Genomic DNA, 18,138 nt, shown 5'->3' on the forward strand with positions numbered 1-18,138 from the left:
GGTTGGCCACAGGCTCTGTTTAACCCCCGTCCTTCTCATGTGATTGTTCCGCAGCTGGAGGAGCACGGACGTCCCTTGTGTGGTCCCGTTCGCAGAGAGCTGAGGCCGGGGGGGAATGGAAAAATCACCTCCTCTTTCGGGCTGTCTGGCTCTGTCTGGTCTCTGACTTTCCGTCTCCCTCTCTTCATCCCCTGCCCCACCACACTCTCTGCCCATTCACCTCTCCTCCCTTTCTCCACCTCCTTCCCTCTCGCCGCCCGGCTCTGGGCGAGTGCTCTGTCTAGCGGCTGTGCGGTGCAGCCGGACTCGCAGCCTCCGTGATGTCATGCTAGAATCACATAGCTGCAGGATGATAAATCCTTGGGATCCAACTGGCTGAAATTACAGACGGCGTTTTATCCCACGAGCCAGGAAACACCCCGCTCCAGTCCCTGACAGGCGGAGAGACAGGGTAGGAGACAGACAGAGCTGGGGCTGCCATCTCTCAGGAACTCTTAGAAAGCTCCGGCACTGAAGGAAAAGGGAGTGAACAGCAAGGGAAGGAAATTAACCCAGTTCCTCCTCTTCTGCTGGGTGTTTTCCTTCCATCCAGCTGGTAAGTTCTGACTCCTGGGCTGGTTTGCAAGATGGGGAGACTGTAATTTGCTGGTTAACGACACCCTAGAGCCAGGCAGATCTCAGCACTTCCCCGCTGAGGGCAGAGACGGCTCCTTGGCACTGCCGAGCCTCATAGCTGGGCAGGCGATGAAACGGAAACCCTGTCGGGATTGAAGGACAGGGGCTGAGTGAATGCCTGGAGCGCCTGTTGGGAACCCAGCCTGCTTCCCGTGCTTCCCCGTCCCGTCCCATTGCAGGGCCGCGCGGTCCCCACCTGCCAGCTGGCCTAGCTGTCACTTCGGGGCAATGCGTTTGGAGACGACCAGGGGCCGGATTCCCAGTGGGTGTAATTCAGCCCTGGAGCTGTCCTGAGCTCAGAGCCCAGCGGGCAGAGGGGCAGAGTTGGTCACACGGCGGGTAGGACTCTCAGGATGGGGTGTCGACCAAATCAAGTAGCCACATCCCCAAGCGATTCTAACTCTGCTCCTCTCCTGTGCTGTCTCTCCCCTGCTCCTGTGATCTGCTGGCATAGAGGCCGATTCGCTTGTTTCCCTTCGTCTTGGGCAGCGGTTTATGCTCTGCTGTGCCACACCTGCTTTGCGCCATCGGCCGGCGATTTGGGAAGTGTATTTGAATGTGGCCACCAGTGTCTGGAGAAAGTTGGATTGATCTGAATCGGCTGCTATATCAGCCATTCTCTCCTGTCCTACAATCTGTTTGTTGTTTGATTGCTCTCTGCGCAAAGGGGAAGGGACAAGCAGGGGGATGAAGGCCAGAGAGCAGGGTAAAGCTGTCGGAGAATTGGAGAGTCGTGCTATTGTACTGTTCAGTTTAGATCAGTGTGCCTGGGTCCGTGGGATCAGAGAGCACGGTGATGGGCATGGGGTAGAGCAGAATAGGGAATTCCTCTAGCAAAGCCCCGAGGTTTTGTTTGGACCCTTCTCCATCCTCTCTGCCTGAATCAATACAGGTGGATCGAACAAAAACATTCTTGTTGTGTCAGATACCTTTGAAAAATAACAGCTGCTAAGTCAGGAAGCTAATGGTGGGTGCTTTGCATGCCATGGTGGGGATGCTGCCACCATCCCAGATGGTCTAGGGAAACAAGAGACAGATGAGGTGGGGCATTCTCATTGGACAGAGATTTGGACGGACCGTCCCTGGTTTGGCTTTGCACTTGTGTCTGACAACTGACCAGGGGAGCAGGTGCCCGCTTGCTTCAAGCAGGAATTGGGATTCTGCCAGTTTTGCTGTGAATGTGGCGAATCTGCAACATGCCCCACTCTCTCCATCACTGCAGAGAGAATCATGATTTTTTTTTTCATGGCAATAGAAGCGTTTGGTCATTTTTAACCTTGCTCCCTGCCCTGTCGGACCGAAAAGGATGGTCCGGATTCAGTCCCAGATAGTCAGGTTGCTAGTTCTGTGCCCTCCAAAGCGATCTGTAAGCCATGAACTCGGGCTGTATCTGCTGCGCAGGGGTGCATAAGTGGATTCAGGAGGGTTTTTCTGTCTCTCATCTCCATCCGTCTGTGAGCAAGTTGCTCTTGTACAACGTTGCCTAGTGGTTAAAGCACAGGAGCGGGAGTCAAGAGCCGTGAGTTATAGTCCCAGTTCTGACACCGACTCCTCGTGTGGCGTGGGTGAGTCACTTAACCCGCCTGCAGTTGGTTGTTCTTACCTGCCTCGCGGGCGTCTGCTGGGACCGAGCGGTCGGTGTTTCCAAGCCATGGTGGAATGGGCTAAATTGGAGCAGGAAATAATTTGGCTCCAACCTCTCTGAGTCAGCCCGACTTAAGCAGTAGCAGAGCTTGGTGCAGCTCCATGGAGACCGGAAGCCGGGGCGAGCTCCTTAGGCTGGGGGGCCTCTGTCTCCTGAATTGCCCCGGTCACTTTGGGCTGGGTGGTGCTCGAACATCTCCCCTGCAATTTGTAACCCCACCGCCCGAGTGAGCTGAGCGGGCCAGTCGCAGCAGGGCCTCGGCTCCTGTATGGCAGTGTAGACGTCCCCGAGGGTGTCCCCTCGGACAGCAATGCGTGGAAGAGGGCTGGGGACTTAGGCCATCAGCCTGGCAAGGGCCTCGTGGGTAGGGTTGCCAACCCTCCAGGATTGGCTTGGAGTCTCCAGGAATTAAAGACGACTCTTTAATTAAAGATGATGTCATGTGAGGAAATCTCCAGGAATACATCCAACCAAAATTGGCAACCCTACCCGTGGGTCACCGAGCCCAGGCCTGGCATATCGTCCTGTTTGTAAGCGTATCAAGCTCCCGCTGTTTGTCCCCACGGCTCGGCCTCCCTGCTGGCTCGTCGCCTCCATCCCCCGCAAAGAGAATCTGCTCCAAAGGCCACGTTGGGACTTTGCTGGCCTCGCTTTGAGCTTTAAAAATCCCCCCCCGGCCCCTGCCAGAAGCCCATTCTGCGGATGCTTTTGAGATGCTTCTCCCGGCAGCAGGGCGGGTCCTGAACCAGGGCGCTAATTCGAGCCTCTTCCCTCTATTTTTTCCTGGGCCACGTACGTTATTTATTTGATATGGACATAGCCTGCCGGCGCGTGCCTCCCCGTGCTTGTGCCCAGCCTCCAGGGCATGCTTCAGCTATAACAGCCCGAGTGGCGCTGTTTGTCCTGCTTGTGCTTCGGCGCGAGAATGTGGACCTGGCTAGTGGGGTGAGCCCGGGAGAGCGGATTTTTTGGTCTGGAAGGAGGCATTGCTCTGGATCTCCCCTCTGGGAAGAGAGCTCCGCTGAGTCAACCCCTGGGTTCCCCGCAGAGCCGTGTCGCGGCTGCCCTGCCGGCGGGAGGAGTGTTGGATCAACATCCTCTCCCCAAAGCTGGGCAGAGGCGTGTCCGCAGGCAGGAGAAAGCGGGGCGCTCTCCAGAGCTCTGGGCGCCCAATTGTCTTTGTTTGATGGTTCGCTTAGGAGTTGCTGTAGAGTAAGGCTGGGGACCGGCCGGTTTGGTGAGGGTGTACGGAGCCATTGAGAGCCACGCCGGGGCTGGGCATCTCTCCCTGGGAAAATCTTGATCATTCTTCCCGGCCCAAGATCTTAGACTCCTGGGACAGAAGGACATTTAACCCTTGATGTCCCCGGACCTGTTCAGTGGGCTGAGCTTGCTTTCGACTGAACTTAACCCGGCTACATCTGCACAAAAAACTAACAAGGGACCGAAGGCGAAAAATGAATAATGCTGTGTAGAATGTATAAGAATTTGTGGCCTGACCCAAAGCCCACTGAAATCGAAAAAAGACTTCACCGCGCTCGCTTTCATAGAATCATAGAATATCAGGGTTGGAGGGGACCTCAGGAGGTCATCTAGTCCAACCCCCTGCTCAAAGCAGGACCAATCCCCAACTAAATCATCCCAGCCAGGGCTTTGTCAAGCCTGACCTTAAAAACCTCTAAGGATGGAGATTCCTCCACCTCCCTAGGTAAGCCATTCCAGTGCTTCACCACCCTCCTAGTGAAAAAGTTTTTCCTAATATCCAACCTAAACCTCCCGCACCGCAACTTGAGACCATTACTCCTTGTTCTGTAATCAGGTACCACTGAGAACAGTCTAGATCCATCCTCTTTGGAACCCCCTTTCAGGTAGTTGAAAGCAGCTATCAAATCCCCCCTCACTCTTCTCTTCTGCAGACTAAACAAGCCCAGTTCCCTCAGCCTCTCCTCATAAGTCATGTGCGCCAGCCCCCTGATCATTTTTGTTGCCCTCTGCTGGACTCTTTCCAATTTTTCCACATCCTTTTTGTAGTGTGGGGCCCAAAACTGGACACAGTACTCCAGATGAGGCCTCACCAATGTCAAATAGAGGGGAATGATCACGTCCCTCGAGCTGCTGGCAATGCCCCTACTTATACAAGTAGGATCAAACCCCCCCATCCATCAACCCCCACCATCTCAAACTGTGTCTTCCTAGGTTTGTATGTCCCACTCTGTACAGAGAGGACTTTTTGCCATCCTTAATCAAGAAATAGTATGCCCGTTGCCCATAGTGTTGCTGCGTGGGCACATGGGTGCAGACACAATGTGTGGGAGTTGCTGTGTGTGTGTGTCTGTCATTCCATGGATTTGCATGGGCAGACACCTGTCGTATGCATGTTGCTTTGTGTTTGCGTGGCTCGCTGTGCGCTTGTGGCAGGGGTATTGCTGTGATTTTGTGCGTGCGCACACTTTGCGGTGCTGTCGCTTGCGGCGGGGTCCCTGTGCGATTGCACGGCTGTTGCTGTGTTTGTGTGTGCATGTTGTTTGGGGATTGTGGACTGGGATGTGCATTGCACGGGTGTTGCTCTGGGGTGTCAGGCTGTGTGTGTGTGCGAGCACGTGCTGCATGGTGGTTGTGCTCTGTGTGTGTGTGTCCATGTTGTGTGGAGGTTACCGTTTTTGGACAGGAGCATAGGGGCTGGTTAGCCTCCCTCCTGTGGTACGCCTGGCTCTGTTGTGGAAGTGTTTGCTTGCAGCTCAGAGCGTTCTGATTTCACGCTGTCGCATGAAGCCGTCTTCCGGCTCTGAGTCAGGCCTCTGGCTTGCGGCCAGAGGAGAGTCACTTTTTCCTCTAAAAAGAAAGCGTTTAATGTTGCCTCCCTGGCCTTCCAGGAAACCTCACTGGGGATCTGGGGAAACAAATGGAGAGACTCCAACGGGGAGAGAGGGGCCTTTCGGCAGGAGGGCGGAGTGGGGAAATAGATGGCTTGCTCTGCTATTCCGTGCCACACTCGTAGTGCCACGGCAGCGCCTCTGATACGAGACGACATTCTCCTGGCACCTCATGTTCCCCAACTCCCTGCCTTCGCCCAGGGCTGCAGAGCCCCGGCAGCCCTGGAGCAGAGAGCAGTTTCAACTTAAGGCTGGGGGACCCGTTGGAAAAACCTGAAAGTCACCTGGAGGACGGCAGCCGGCCCTGCACTTTGCAGAGCCCCCATGTGCCAGCAGGAGGGACCAGGCTGTGAGGTTGCTCCCACGCCGGGATCAGGCCCGGATGGGATCTGCAGAGCTAGGGTGGGCTGTAGGGCCCGCAAGAGGGTGGGGTCCAAAGCGTCTGGTTGCTTCGCTTGGGCGTGAGGTCAGCTGGGGCAAACGGAGCATGATGGAGTCTCCCAAACTGAACAGCCGACTCAGCGTAGCCCCGTGGCGAGGCGATGGCGTCTGACTTACGGTGTCGCCCCATCGCCGCTTCAGTCCAGCCCTGCCGGGGCTCGGTCATTGAGCGCACGGTGCAGAATGGAGCAGGCTGTTTCCTGCAGGCAGGGAGCCCGGGTCTTGTCCCGCAGTGGGACCACATTGGGCTTGTGACGCTGCGTCGTGGCGGAAACGTGGTCACAAGAGCAGTGTCCGGGGTCACAAATGTCTCGGTCTGAAATGCTGCTGGGTGGGCTGGCCCCAGGAGAGGCTCCGATTCTCTGGGGAGGAGCAAGGGAGGGAGAGCTCCATTAAATGGATTTAAAACTGGCCAACTGACAGGTCTCCAAATGTAACCGTGAAAGGGGAATCATCTTCCAGCTGAGCCCTGAGACCCAGTGCCCCGTGGGGCTAAAGCCAGGAGCCCTGGTGCCCTCCGGGGCTAAAGCTGGGAGACTAGAGCCCTGGCGCTCCTTGGGGCAGAAACCCTGACCCCCCCATCTTGCAGGGCTAAATCCCCGAATCCCCCTGCCCTGTACGGCTAAAGCCAGGCAGCAGCCCGGAGCCCCAAGCCCCCCCTCCCCCCTCCGCCAGTGGTTGAAGCCTGGGTCCTCGAGCCCCCCGCCCCATGGGGCAGAAGCCCCAAGCCCTCAGCCCTGTAGGGAAAAAGCCCCCATCTCCGCAAGGCTGAAGCCTGAACTCCCATCCAGTGGCTAGAGTCCTGAGTCCCCCTCTCCCTGAGCCCCACACCCTGCATGTCTAAAACCCAAGCCCCTCGCCCTCCGGTGGCTGAAGCCCAGAGGCCCCCCTGCTCGGCCCTGGAATTTTTATAGCATATTGGGGGGGGGGCCTCAGAAAGAAAACCCCCAAGAACTCCTGACCTAGCTGACAAATATCCAATGGCTGGAAATTGAAGCTAGACAAATCCAGACTGGAAATAAGGCGTACATGTTACCAGTGGGAGTAATTCACCATTGGTACAGTTTACCACGGGGTCTGGTGGATTTGCCATCCCTGGCTATTTTAAAATCAAGGTTGGATTTTAAAAACCAACCACCTCCTTTTGAGCTAGAGCGGATTATTTCAGGGGAGTTCTCTGGCCGGTGTTATCCAGGAGGTCAGACTAGATGATCACAATGGTCCTTTCTGGCCTGGAATCTAAGAAGCCAGCCAGCCATCCCCCTTGTTTGTGTGAGAAGTGAAGCAGCCTTCCCAGGGGAGCAGTGGGGGCTGGCTTCAAGACTGAGCGCGATAAGTGTATGGAGGGGCTGGTATGATGACACTGCCGACAATGGCATGTAGCCGATCTTCGACTGCTACCAGCAAATATCCCCAATGGCCGGTGATGGGACACACTAGATGGGGAGGGCTCTGAGTTACTACAGAGAATTCTTTCCCAGGTGTCTGGCTATGGGGTCTTGCCCACATACTCAGGGTGTGGCTGATCACCAAATTTAGGGTCGGGAAGGAATTTCCCCCCCGGGTCAGATTGGCAGAGACCCTGGGGGGGTTTTGCCTTCTCCTGCAGCGTGGGGCGCGGGTCACTTGCAGGTTTAAACGGTGGATTCTCTGTAACTTGAAGTCGTTGAGACTTCAGTAACTCAGCCAGAACTCAGGGGTCTCTTGCAGGAGTGGGTGCGTGAGGTTCTGTGGCCTGTGATGTGCAGGGCGCCTGGGGGTCTGGGGCTCCTTTCCAGAGTCACGCAGGGCCGTACGCCTCACACAGCCCAGGATCCAGTTTGCACCTTGCGGGAGAGCTCACATTAACGCTGTATCGATCCAGCCTACAGAGCATCCTGGGCTTTCAGCGCAGCGAAAGCAGGTTTCCAGTAACGTCTCAGTAGACACCGTCTCCTCTGGCCACGTTAGCCACAGAGGACACAGCGCCGGCGTCTCTGCAGGAGAGCGGTGGGAATGTGGTGTGTATTTCGCGGGGAGGCTGAGTGCTTGGCAGCCGGCTGACAGGGCCCTTAGCTCATTGTTTGAGCGTTGAAGCCATTTGTGCTTAATGGGAGCCATTAGCTCGCTCTCCCGCCCCGAGCGAACCGTTGATCTCCTTTGTTCTCTTCTCCCCATGCAGAGCTCGGGCACACCCAGGGGCCGCTGGACGGGAGCCTCTATGCCAAGGTGAAGAAGAAAGACTCCCTCCACGGCAGCACCGGCGCCGTCAACGCCAGCCGCGCCCCCCTCTCCGCGGCGCCCAACCACCTCGAGCACACGCTCTCCGTCAGCAGCGACTCGGGCAACTCCACCGCTACCGACAAGACTGACGAGCAGGCGGCGCCCAGCGGCGGCCCCCCGGCGCTGACCCCCGAGGAGAAGCGAGAGCTCGAGCGCCTCTTGAGCGGCTTCGGCTTGGAGAGCGAAGCCCCCATGCACAACCGCCACCCCGGGGCGGCGCCGGCCGGCGGCTCCGCCCTCACGGGGCGCCATGTGGTGCCGGCCCAGGTGCACGTCAACGGGAGCGCCGCCGCCCTGGTGGCCGAGCGGGAGACGGACATCCTGGACGACGACCTGCCCAACCAGGACGGGCACAGCGTCGGCAGCCTGGGCACCCTCTCCTCCTGCGACGGCACCACCAACGCCAGCAAGGTCGGCTACCAGGAGGTGCCCCGGATGGAGAGCCTCTCCTCCCTGCCCAACGGCCCGTCCAGCTTCGACGGCGCGGACAAGCTGCACAAGGAGGGGCTGTATGACTCAGAGCCGCTGATCAATGGGGGGTACCCCTACAACAACCAGAATACGCTGCGGAGCATGATGGGGCGACACCCCCAGCCCCCGCTGAGCCAGATCCGGCCCTCGGTGTCTGCTCAGGAGAATCTGTCCGACTACCGGCAGCAGCAACCCGGCTTCCCTGAGCCCGGCTGGCTGCTGCCCCGGCCGCCGGCCGCCACGCAGCCCTACCTGTACGGCTTTGACTCCAACGACATGTACCGCTCTCAGTCCTACCCAGCCGCCGAGCCGGGCCTCCAGCTCCCCCAGGCGCCGGCTCGGAGCACCAGCAGCCGGGAGGCCGTGCAGAGGGGCCTCAACGCCTGGCAGCAGCAGGGCGGCAGCAGCGGCGGGAGCAGGCCACCCTCCCGCCAGCAAGACGGCGGCCTGGAAAGCCAAAGCCCTAGCGTCTCCAGTTCGAGCCCCCAGCCCAGCCCCTTGCAGGTGGCCCCCCCTCCGAGCCACAGCATCCCTGAGTTCCCCCAGGTGGCCTCCCCGAAGGAGATCGAGCAGTCGATAGAAGCGCTGAACATGCTCATGCTGGACCTGGACCCGTCCGTCTCGACGATGCACAAGTCCCAGAGCGTCCCCGTGGCCTCCACAGAGGACCAGCCCGGCCCGGTGGTCTCCTCTCTGTCTGCCCAGCCAGTGTTGGGCCTTCCTAGCCAAGCAGCCCCTCAGGTGACCCAGCCAAGACCCAGCAACGCCTTCGGAGCCATGCCAGCGAGCGTGTCCCACAACACCATGGGCACTGCTGTCACCCAGCCCCCACCGGCTTCTGAACTGCTGGCCAAAGCCTATCTGCCAGGTCCGCCGGGCCGGGGCGCTGGCGAGCCAGAGTACATGGGGCAGGATTTTGGGGTGTCCTACTCACCCTACGGCTATCAGAACCAGCAGCCACCTGTGCCGCAGACAAGGAGCTACAGCCGCCCCCCGGGAAGCCCCCCAGCCTCTCCCATCCCTCTGGCAACAGCTTACAGCCCCGTGAGGCCTCAGCAGCCCCTGATCATGTCGCCCCCGTCCCCCACAGCGACAGCCCAAGCCCAGATGCCCCCGAAGGGAGCGGAGCATCACCATGAGCCTGCCAGACCCTCGGAAGAAGAGCCCTTGAACCTGGAAGGGCTGGTGGCCCACAGAGTAGCAGGTAAGAGGCTTTGATTTGCGGTGCCACCTCTGGCTGGCCGTCACCCCAGGGCCAGGCTGCGTTTGTCCTAGACTGTTGGGTGAGGGCGGGTTATGGGAGCCCCTTCTGCAGAGAGCAGGCGGGGGGCCTGCGTGCCCAGCTCTTGTGGCTGGGTCCACAAGCAGAATGGAGCCACAAACGCACCCACGAGGCTCCGGCTGTGTGGGAGTCCCACTGGGATGGAGACGCCCGTGCCCCATGGCCCAGCCTGACTCCAGGCTTCCCTGGAAACCAGGCCCTCTGGGCCCCTAACATACCAGGGGAATCCTCTCCATCCTCGCTCTTGGGAAGAGGCAGCCCAGCCCCCCTCCGCAGCGAGCGGTGCCCAGGAGAGGAGAATCGGGGCCTGTCCCTGGGGACGGGGTCGGGCCCGGGAAGCACGCCCGGGGGGCCAGAGGGAGAAAGGGGTGGGAGTTGTGGGAAGGGCGAGACGAAACGCAGATGCACAGGACAGGAGAGAGCTCAGGGAAGCGTTAAACATCCCACATCCCGTTCCCAGAGGCCCCTCTCCGTGCACACGGGGTCGTGACTGGAGGGGAGCCGTCTCCCACGCGGCCTCGCTGGCCAGGCGCGATCACGGCCCTGCCGCTGGGCAGTGCCCAGCTGGTGAGGCGGGGGACAGCGTGAGCAGTGCGGCTGAGCTCAGGGCTAGGGAGCGGACTTCTCCGTGGCTGCGTTAGTTACTCCGTGCGCCCAGCGGCACGGGAAAGAGGGCCTGGCAGCCTTTGGCGGGAGAGCCTGCTCTGGTGAGATGTCCAGTCTGGCTTCGCCTTCCCGAGAGCTCTGGCTGGATCAGCGCTGGCGGTTCCGGGTGTGCCAGACTGCCCTGCTGCCCCGTTGGCTGGCGAGCGGCGGGGGCTGGGGCTGGCTCCAGGACCGGAGCGGCATGCAGAGGTGTGTCGTGGCTGCAGACGATGATCTCTTCCAGCTGTCCTCCTGCTCCCTCTGCTGCTCCTCTCTCTGCAGCCAAAGGGAAATTGCCCCTGCTTCCTGTGCGGGGAGCTGCTGGGAGCAGACTGATCAGTCCGGCCTGGGAGCAGGAAGGAGGCAGGAGAAAAGAGGAGAGGCCAGCACCTTGTAAAAGCAGAGAACAGTGCGTTAGCCCCACTGCCCCCGGTGATGGATTTTCAAAGGGGTTCAGGGGCCAGGTTTTGCCTGCGGGGTGCATGGCTCCGATGTGGGAGGCCTAGCCGTAGCTCCATTGGGAGACGTCGGTTGGAATGACTGGACTGGACTCCACTTTAGATATCCAGCGATAGCCCCTAGCGCCCAAAGCAGTTATGCTCATTGTGGGACCTTCCTGCTTGTGCTAGGTGCTGTACTTACGTGACCTCCATTATCACAGACTCTGAGTACCCCACGATCTTGAGGGTATTTATCCTCCCAACCCCCCTTTACGGCAGGGCAGTGCCGTCACACCCAGTGTACAAATGGGGAACAGAGACACAGAGAGGATAAGTGACTTGCCCAAGGCCGCATAGAGAGTCTGTAGCGGAGCAGGAGATTGACCCCTGGTCTCCAGGTCACAGGTCAGCAGCCTAGCCATTGTCCAAAGCCCGCGCACTAGGACTGCTGGGCTAGTAAGTTACAGTCCCTGCCCCATGCTCCAGCGCCCTGGCTTTCCTTTCTTAGCCCTACAGCCACAGGCACGGGAGGAGCTGTGATGTTCTGAGCACGCTGGCTCTGTTCTGAACAGGCAGGAGAATAGAAAGTGTCACACCCCTCTGACAACACATTCAAGGGGGCATGTCTACAGGAAGTGCTTCAAACTGTCCATTCCTCCTCGGAGCTTGGATCTGCACTGGGGAAACAAACGGGATGACGGGGGGCATATTTAGAACCAGGTCTGTCATTGATCCTCATGCTTCAGGGCATATGACCCCCAGTTGGGGTCAGGAGGTAACTTCCCCATGGGATAGTGCAGCACAGTTAGGTGCGATGTAGGTCATTGACCAGTGGGACCATTCCAGCGAGGCATTTTTACCGTGCGCAGGGTGCATGGACGGACTAACGAACTGGCCTCATCTCTTTGGGACTCCGGTCGCCCCTGGCCTAACTTCAGAGCTCAGGCCCCAGCCTGGGAAGCAGGAAGCCAAGTCCCCCTTGGCCCGACGGGCCTGAGGAATAAATCTTTGGCTTCGGGGCATGCACAGTGCCTGGCTCCGTCAGCGCACGCTGGGGAATGGAGTGGCCGCCCTGCCTTCCTCTCCGTGATTGTGGCGCAGGTTTTTCATTGCCCGTCCGTGGGAATGCCGGGGCCGCGATCCAGCCTGCAGTTCCAGGGCTTGGCAGGGCGGGGTTTGTTCCAGCCAGCGTCTCGGCCTAGAAACACGAAAGGCATTAGAGGGAGGGAACAGCGCTCAGTTGCAAAACACCTCCCCCCCTCCCGCACACCCAGGCTGAGTCGCTGCTCTCTGCGGAAGGAGGGAGCCAGGTCCTGGCAGGTTGGTGCCAGTGCAGATTGTGGGGAAAGTTGGCTGCTGGATTGGAGAGAAAGGGGCCCCTGAAGCTGTCATGCTTAGCATCACGCCCTGAGCAATGGGCTTGGGTTACCCCTGCTCAAGGACTCAGTGACTAACCCTTTAATGCCCTGAGAATACCCCTCCCCCACCACAGACCCCCTCCCCCTTCATCCCACTCCAAGCTGCAGGGAAATCATTGTGCGAAAACTGGTTATTAAGAGATTTTTAAAAAACCAAAACCAACCCTGGCGTCTGTGATAATTTCTGCAGCCCCTTACATCCCAGAGCCTTTCCCCGGCTACTAAACAGCTAGTGCATTCAAACCACTTCGCCCAGCCCCGAAATGCAGCCACCTCTGACGTGGAGCGTGGTAGCTGCTTCACAGCGCCCAGCCACAAGGTGTCATAGGTTAGGACAGGAGAGGAGGCCGCAAACCATTGCTGGGAGTTGAAGCAGCAGGGTAATTTATGGGCCGCTTTGGTCAGGACATCGGGGCTCAGATCCTGACTTCACCAAAACAACATTTCGAGGTGTTTAACGGCCGCCTGCGGTTAGGACTTGGTTGTTATGTGCCACCTCCAACAGCACCAGCCAGGGGCCCTGGGTTTAGGACTGAGTCCCAGGGAAGAGCCCCCCACATTGAGTCACCCTGCGTCGGCCCGGATTCTCCTCTGATCTGAGTGCCGCCCGGGCCAGATGCTGCTTGGTGGTGGGATGCGGTTCTCTGCCTGTCCGAGGAGGCGAGGGAGGGACCGGGGCGAGGCTGGGAGCTGTCCCTGGAGCAGGGCCATATGTCGCAATGGGAGGCTCGTGGCCAGTCCCCGGGAAGAATAGCTCAGCACACAGAGCAGCGCGGCGTGTTTACATCAGGGGAGAACAAGGTGTCCTGAAAGCAGAGCTGGCAGCACGTGGCGTGAGTCAGAGCGCAGCCTGGAAGCGGGAGCTGTGGAGGCTGCGGGAGAGCAGATAGGAGGTGTCGGCTGCTGGCACGGGGAGGGGGTTATTTATGGCCCTCGCTGCTATAAGTTGCCTGTTTGTCCCCAGGCAAGTATGTGGGGAATTTCACACAACATCCTCCTCCCTGGGACTTGCAATCATGACAACTCCAATTTCCTAGGGCTGGCTGGGGCTGGGGGTGCCACAGTGAGGATTTCACAGGAGCGGGGATGGATTTCAGCAGCCCCCGCCCAGAGAGACCCTGCTGCATGAGCCAGCGGGGCTGCACCGTAGACCCCTCAATAAGAGTTTGTTCATTACCGATGGGCTGATCCTCTAACATAAGAACGGCCAGACTGGGTCAGACCAAAGGTCCCTCTAGCCCAGTGTCCTGTCTGTGACAGTGGCCAATGCCAGGTGCCCCAGAAGGAATGAACAGAACAGGGAATCAGCAAGTGATCCATCCCCTGTCGCCCACTCCCAGCCACTGGGCTAGGGACACTATCCCTGCCCATCCCTCGCACCCAAAGTGGCTGATGCGCTGGGCCGGATTCTCCACTGCCCTGTGTGGTCGTTTACATGAGGGGTGTAAGATGCTCCAATTCTCCACTTGCCAGCACCGGGGGGGCAGGTGGCATTTTACACTTGCCGTATGCTCAGGCCGATTGGCTTTCTGACCTCTGTCCTGGCGGGCTGGACTCTGGGTCAGAGCCGGGCCCTCCCGCGGGTTCTCCAGCCCTTCAGTCCATTCCCCGGGTCTCCCTCGGGGAGCGATCTCAGCCCTCTCCCCATTGGGTCCACGCAGATGCTGGCTGTTCCCTGCCCCTCCCCTCCATCCTTCCAGTAACGCCCGTGGGCCCTGTGACTTCCTCGCTGAGCTCCGCCAAAGCGTGTGACGATGGAGGGGGGAGCTCCCTCGGGAAGCCGGGTTCCCTCCCCGGGGTTGCGGGCGGGGGTCGCTTGGATTGGCAGCACCACTCACCCAGGTAGCAGAGCTGGGCCGTGGCAGCCCTGGGTCAGATAACATAACATGCCCCAGACTCAGTGCTCCCGAGTCCAAGATCCCGCCAATCACACCTCCGGGGTCTGTTCCTAGCCTCGTGCATGCAGCCACCTCTGGGCCGGGCCCCCCCTCGTGTTTGCTGTTCGGCGTCTATTGAAGGGAGGCATCGGTCCATTTAATTCTTCAGTTTTCCCGGAGAACAAAATTCAGCCCAGACACGGCGGCCGCACCATTCACCAAGCCGTCCCGACCCCTTTCCTTCCCTTCTGGGGTGAGAGAGACGGGTCCCTGTTCCGGGGCGGCAGGGACCTCCAGTGCGTACAGTCCCCTGCTGCCCCCTCTGCTCCCAGCGTCTCTGGGCTCGGCGACCATTCAACTCAGGGTCCCAACTAATCTTTTCTCGTGTTTTTTTTTTCCTGTCTCCATTGTGGTGTTTGTCCCGTCTGTCTCTCTCCATGGCGGACTGTGTCTCCTCCCTGGCTGACCTCCTCCCACTCCTGCGCCCCTTCCCCCCCTCCACCTGCCCTGTCAGAGTACAACGCCAAACTCCGGGGCATCCGGCAGAGCACGAAAGCCCCCCATCCTCCTCTGCACCGACAAAGATCCTTCTCCTTCGCTGGTTTGTTTCGTTCCTCCTTCCTCTTTCGCGCCGCTCCCCCCTGCTCTTCTGCATGCTGGGTGGCTCCCCTCGGTCGCATGGACATGGCGTGGCAGGGTTTGTTAGCACGCCCTGTTAGGGGGTGGGGGAGCTGCTCAGAGTCCAGTGGGGCAGGACGGGTTGATCCCCACCATGGCAGAGCCTCCCCACCCGACGCCCAGTCACAGGGAAATCCCCGTCTGTACCGCGGTGCCTCGCGGGACTGGATTCTGGGCAGAGCTCTCCTCCCACCTACAGTGCTCCTTATTTTTTCCTTGGCTTTCAGGCTCTTTCCCTGCCTGGGTGTTTGACTGGCTTGAGAGGGATGCCAGGGGCGCTAGATTCGGTCCGTTCTCAGAGGGCACCCCCGGAGCAGCTACGGGCACGCAGGAGGTCACTGGCAAAGGGAGACTTGCTTGCCCAGTTGCTGTGTGTGCATGGGGAGGGGCGGCACACAAAGGGGGAATAGTCTAAACCTGGGGGGAGGCTGGTGAGGGGCTGTCACCAGCGTGGGTTTATTGTGAGGTGGCACTGTATCTAAAAGTGCTGCAGAGAGTCTAGCTTTGAGCTTTTCTGCTGGATCTGGAAACAGTCGCTGAAATTTCTCCAGGCCAACACTGACCCCCCCCCCCCAACGTCCACATGGCCCCATGCAGCCGTGTGTGTGTGTATGTGCACTCGATGGTTCCTCTCGCAGCGGGTCGTTGTCGCGGCAAAACCTCCAAACGGGTTGTGATCCGCTGTCCGGAGCGCGCACGCACAGATTAGGGGGCTGGAGCACATGACTTATGAGGAGAGGCTGAGGGAACTGGGATTGTTTAGTCTGCAGAAGAGAAGAATGAGGGGGGATTTGATAGCTGCTTTCAACTACCTGAAAGGGGGTTCCAAAGGGGATGGATCTAGACTGTTCTCAGTGGTGGCAGATGACAGAACAAGGAGTAATGGTCTCAAGTTGCAGTGGGGGAGGTTTAGGTTGGATATTAGGAAAAACTTTTTCACTAGGAGGGTGGTGATGCACTGGAATGGGTTCCCTAGGGAGGTGGTGGAATCTCCTTCCTTAGAGGTTTTTAAGGTCAGGCTTGACAAAGCCCTGGCTGGGATGATTTAGTTGGGGATTGGTCCTGCTTTGAGCAGGGGGTTGGACTAGATGACCTCCTGAGGTCCCTTCCAACCCTGATAGTCTATGATTCTATGTCTCGCAGGGGGGCTGTGCCACTGGGCCTGCTTTTAAAGCAGAACTTCCGAGTCCTCACTGCCGAGTTGGAGAGGTTAAGGAAGCCGCCCCTGGCTGCTTGTTTGACTTCAGTCTCTGGCTGGGGCAGTAGCCTGCTTGATGTTGGATTCAGAGCAAACTTTTTCTCACCCACCTACACTGGGATCCGTCCAGCTCCCTCTGGAACCAGTGGAAAGATCCGGTGGGGGTTGCGTCTGGCCCCTCGTGTGAGCAGAGCAGCTCGGAGAGGAGAACGGCAGTAGGTGGAGGGGAGGGAGACTGGATGGAGTTTGGGATGGGTGTTGCTAGGAAGGATGCGCATGTTGCAATGGCGTCTGCTCTTGCTGTGTTGGGCTGAAGACTCGTGAATCTTCGGAGCTCGCAACACAAAGTGATTTGATGACATGTACGGTCACCGCCGTGTCTGTTTCACTATGATAAATGGAACGATGCCGTCAGCTGCTTCGGGCCTGAAATGTAACCTTGCTCTGGAATTGCTCTAACAGGGTAAGGCACCAGCGCAGACAGATTAGCAACCCAGGCGCGGAACCAGCCGAGGAAGCCGGCTGCTTGCTAAACAGCTAGGACGTGTGTGAGGTCAGCCATCCATGGACAGGGCAGTAACTCAGAGGGCGAAGCGGCGGTGGGAGGGAAGAGGCAAATGAAAGAGGGATGGTATTGCTGTAGGGTGACCATTCAGCCCGTTTGGGCCAGGAAAGTCCCTTTTTTAAGCCCTGACCCAGCCGTCCTGACTTTTTTGGCAAAAGAGGGCGTTTGTCCTGTTTGTTCTTGGTTGGCAAGAGCAACTGGGACCAATGCCCATTTTTATCAAAAAAGTGGGGGGGGGGGGGGGGGAGGCCCGCGGGGGGGGGGGGGGTGAAGCCCGCCCCGTGCGGGGGGGCAGGGGGGGCTGGGCTGGAACTGGGGGGAGGAAGGGGTCCAGTGATCAGCGACCGATTTACATAAGCTGAGGCTCTGGCTTCCTGGGATTTAGCCCTATCCTGCAGAGACTCCGACTCGTTCAGTGGGTGACCATCGCCCCTCTGCATGGTGGTGACTGTAGGTTTTGGCATCAGGTTTCGACTGAGGAAAGGTCCCTAGTTTGGCTGGCAGAGCACACAGGAATGTCTCCTTGCTGAGCTGGAGAGATCTCAGCGCTGCACGGTGGAGGGGGTCAGGAGCGCTGAAGTGTGATTAGGTGTTGAGGCGAAGGCCAGGAGTCAGTGGATCTGGCTCGTGTTAACGAGCGTCAGGGGGAAGCCGATTAGCCACGGTGGAGCAATTCTTGGAGCACTCGAGAAGGACCTTGCATGGTGACAGGTTTCAGAGTAGCAGCCGTGTTAGTCTGTATCGGCAAAAAGAACAGGAGTACTTGTGGCACCTTAGAGACTAACACATTTATTTGGGCATAAGCTTTCGTGGGCTAGAACCCACTTCTTCGGATGCGTGCAGTGGAAAACACAGTAGGAAGATATCTATACACAGAGGACATGAAAAAATGGGGGTTGCCATACCAACCCTAATGAGACTAATCAATTAAGGTGGGCTATTATCAGCAGGAGAAAAAACAACTTTTGTAGTGATAATCAGGATGGCCCATTTCCAACAGTTGACAAGAAGGTGTGAGTAACAGTAGGGGGAAAATTAGCATGGGGAAATAGTTTTTACTTTGTGTAATGATCCATCCACTCCCAGTCTTTATTCAAGCCTAATTTAATGGTGTCCAGTTTGCAAATTAATTCCAGTTCTGCAGTTTTTTGCAAACTGGACTGGGCAAGCTCCGGCCGTGCTGCCTTCCCTCCCGGTGCTTCGGGGCTGGGGGGCTGCGGCCGCGACACCCACTCTGGGGCTGGGAGAGGGAGGTTGGGGGCGCTCCGGGGCTGGGGGGGAGAGCCTGTGATGGGGGCTGGCGGCTGTGGTGGTGGGGCTTCTGGGCTCGGGTGGGGGAGAGCGGAAGGGGCGGTGCTGGTGGCTAGACTCCCCCAGCTGGTGGTTCATGCACCGCCCATGTCAGGAATGCAACCCCATGCTCTGGGTGTCCCTACCCTCTGACGGCCAGAAGCTGGGAGTGGACGACAGGGGATGGGTCACTCGATGATTGCCCGTTCTGTTCATTCCCTCTGGGGCACCCGGCACTGGCCACTGTCGAAAGACAGGAGACTGGGCTACACAGACCATTGATCTGGCCCAGTGTGACTGTTCTTATGTAAGGAGCCAGGATACATCACTGCAGCCTGGTCTGGGCATACTGGGATCTGTCGTCTCCCTTGGCTGTGC

The 18,138-nt window shown here is 58.6% G+C and overlaps 1 protein-coding gene across 1 annotated transcript in view; it reads left to right on the forward strand.

Moving 5' to 3' along the window:
- The window catches only part of TNS1 (tensin 1), a 240,959-nt gene that overhangs the window by 169,704 nt on the left and 53,117 nt on the right, over positions 1-18,138 (forward strand). Inside the window, exon 18 of the mRNA XM_026647377.1 lies at positions 7,796-9,571. Within this exon, the coding sequence (XP_026503162.1) occupies positions 7,796-9,571 (1,776 nt within the window). The remainder of the gene's footprint in view (positions 1-7,795; positions 9,572-18,138) is intronic.

The sequence above is a fragment of the Terrapene carolina genome, unplaced genomic scaffold, assembly GCF_002925995.2.
Source record: "Terrapene carolina triunguis isolate 2854851 unplaced genomic scaffold, T_m_triunguis-2.0 Scaffold62, whole genome shotgun sequence".
Classification (NCBI taxonomy): Eukaryota; Metazoa; Chordata; order Testudines; family Emydidae; genus Terrapene; species Terrapene triunguis.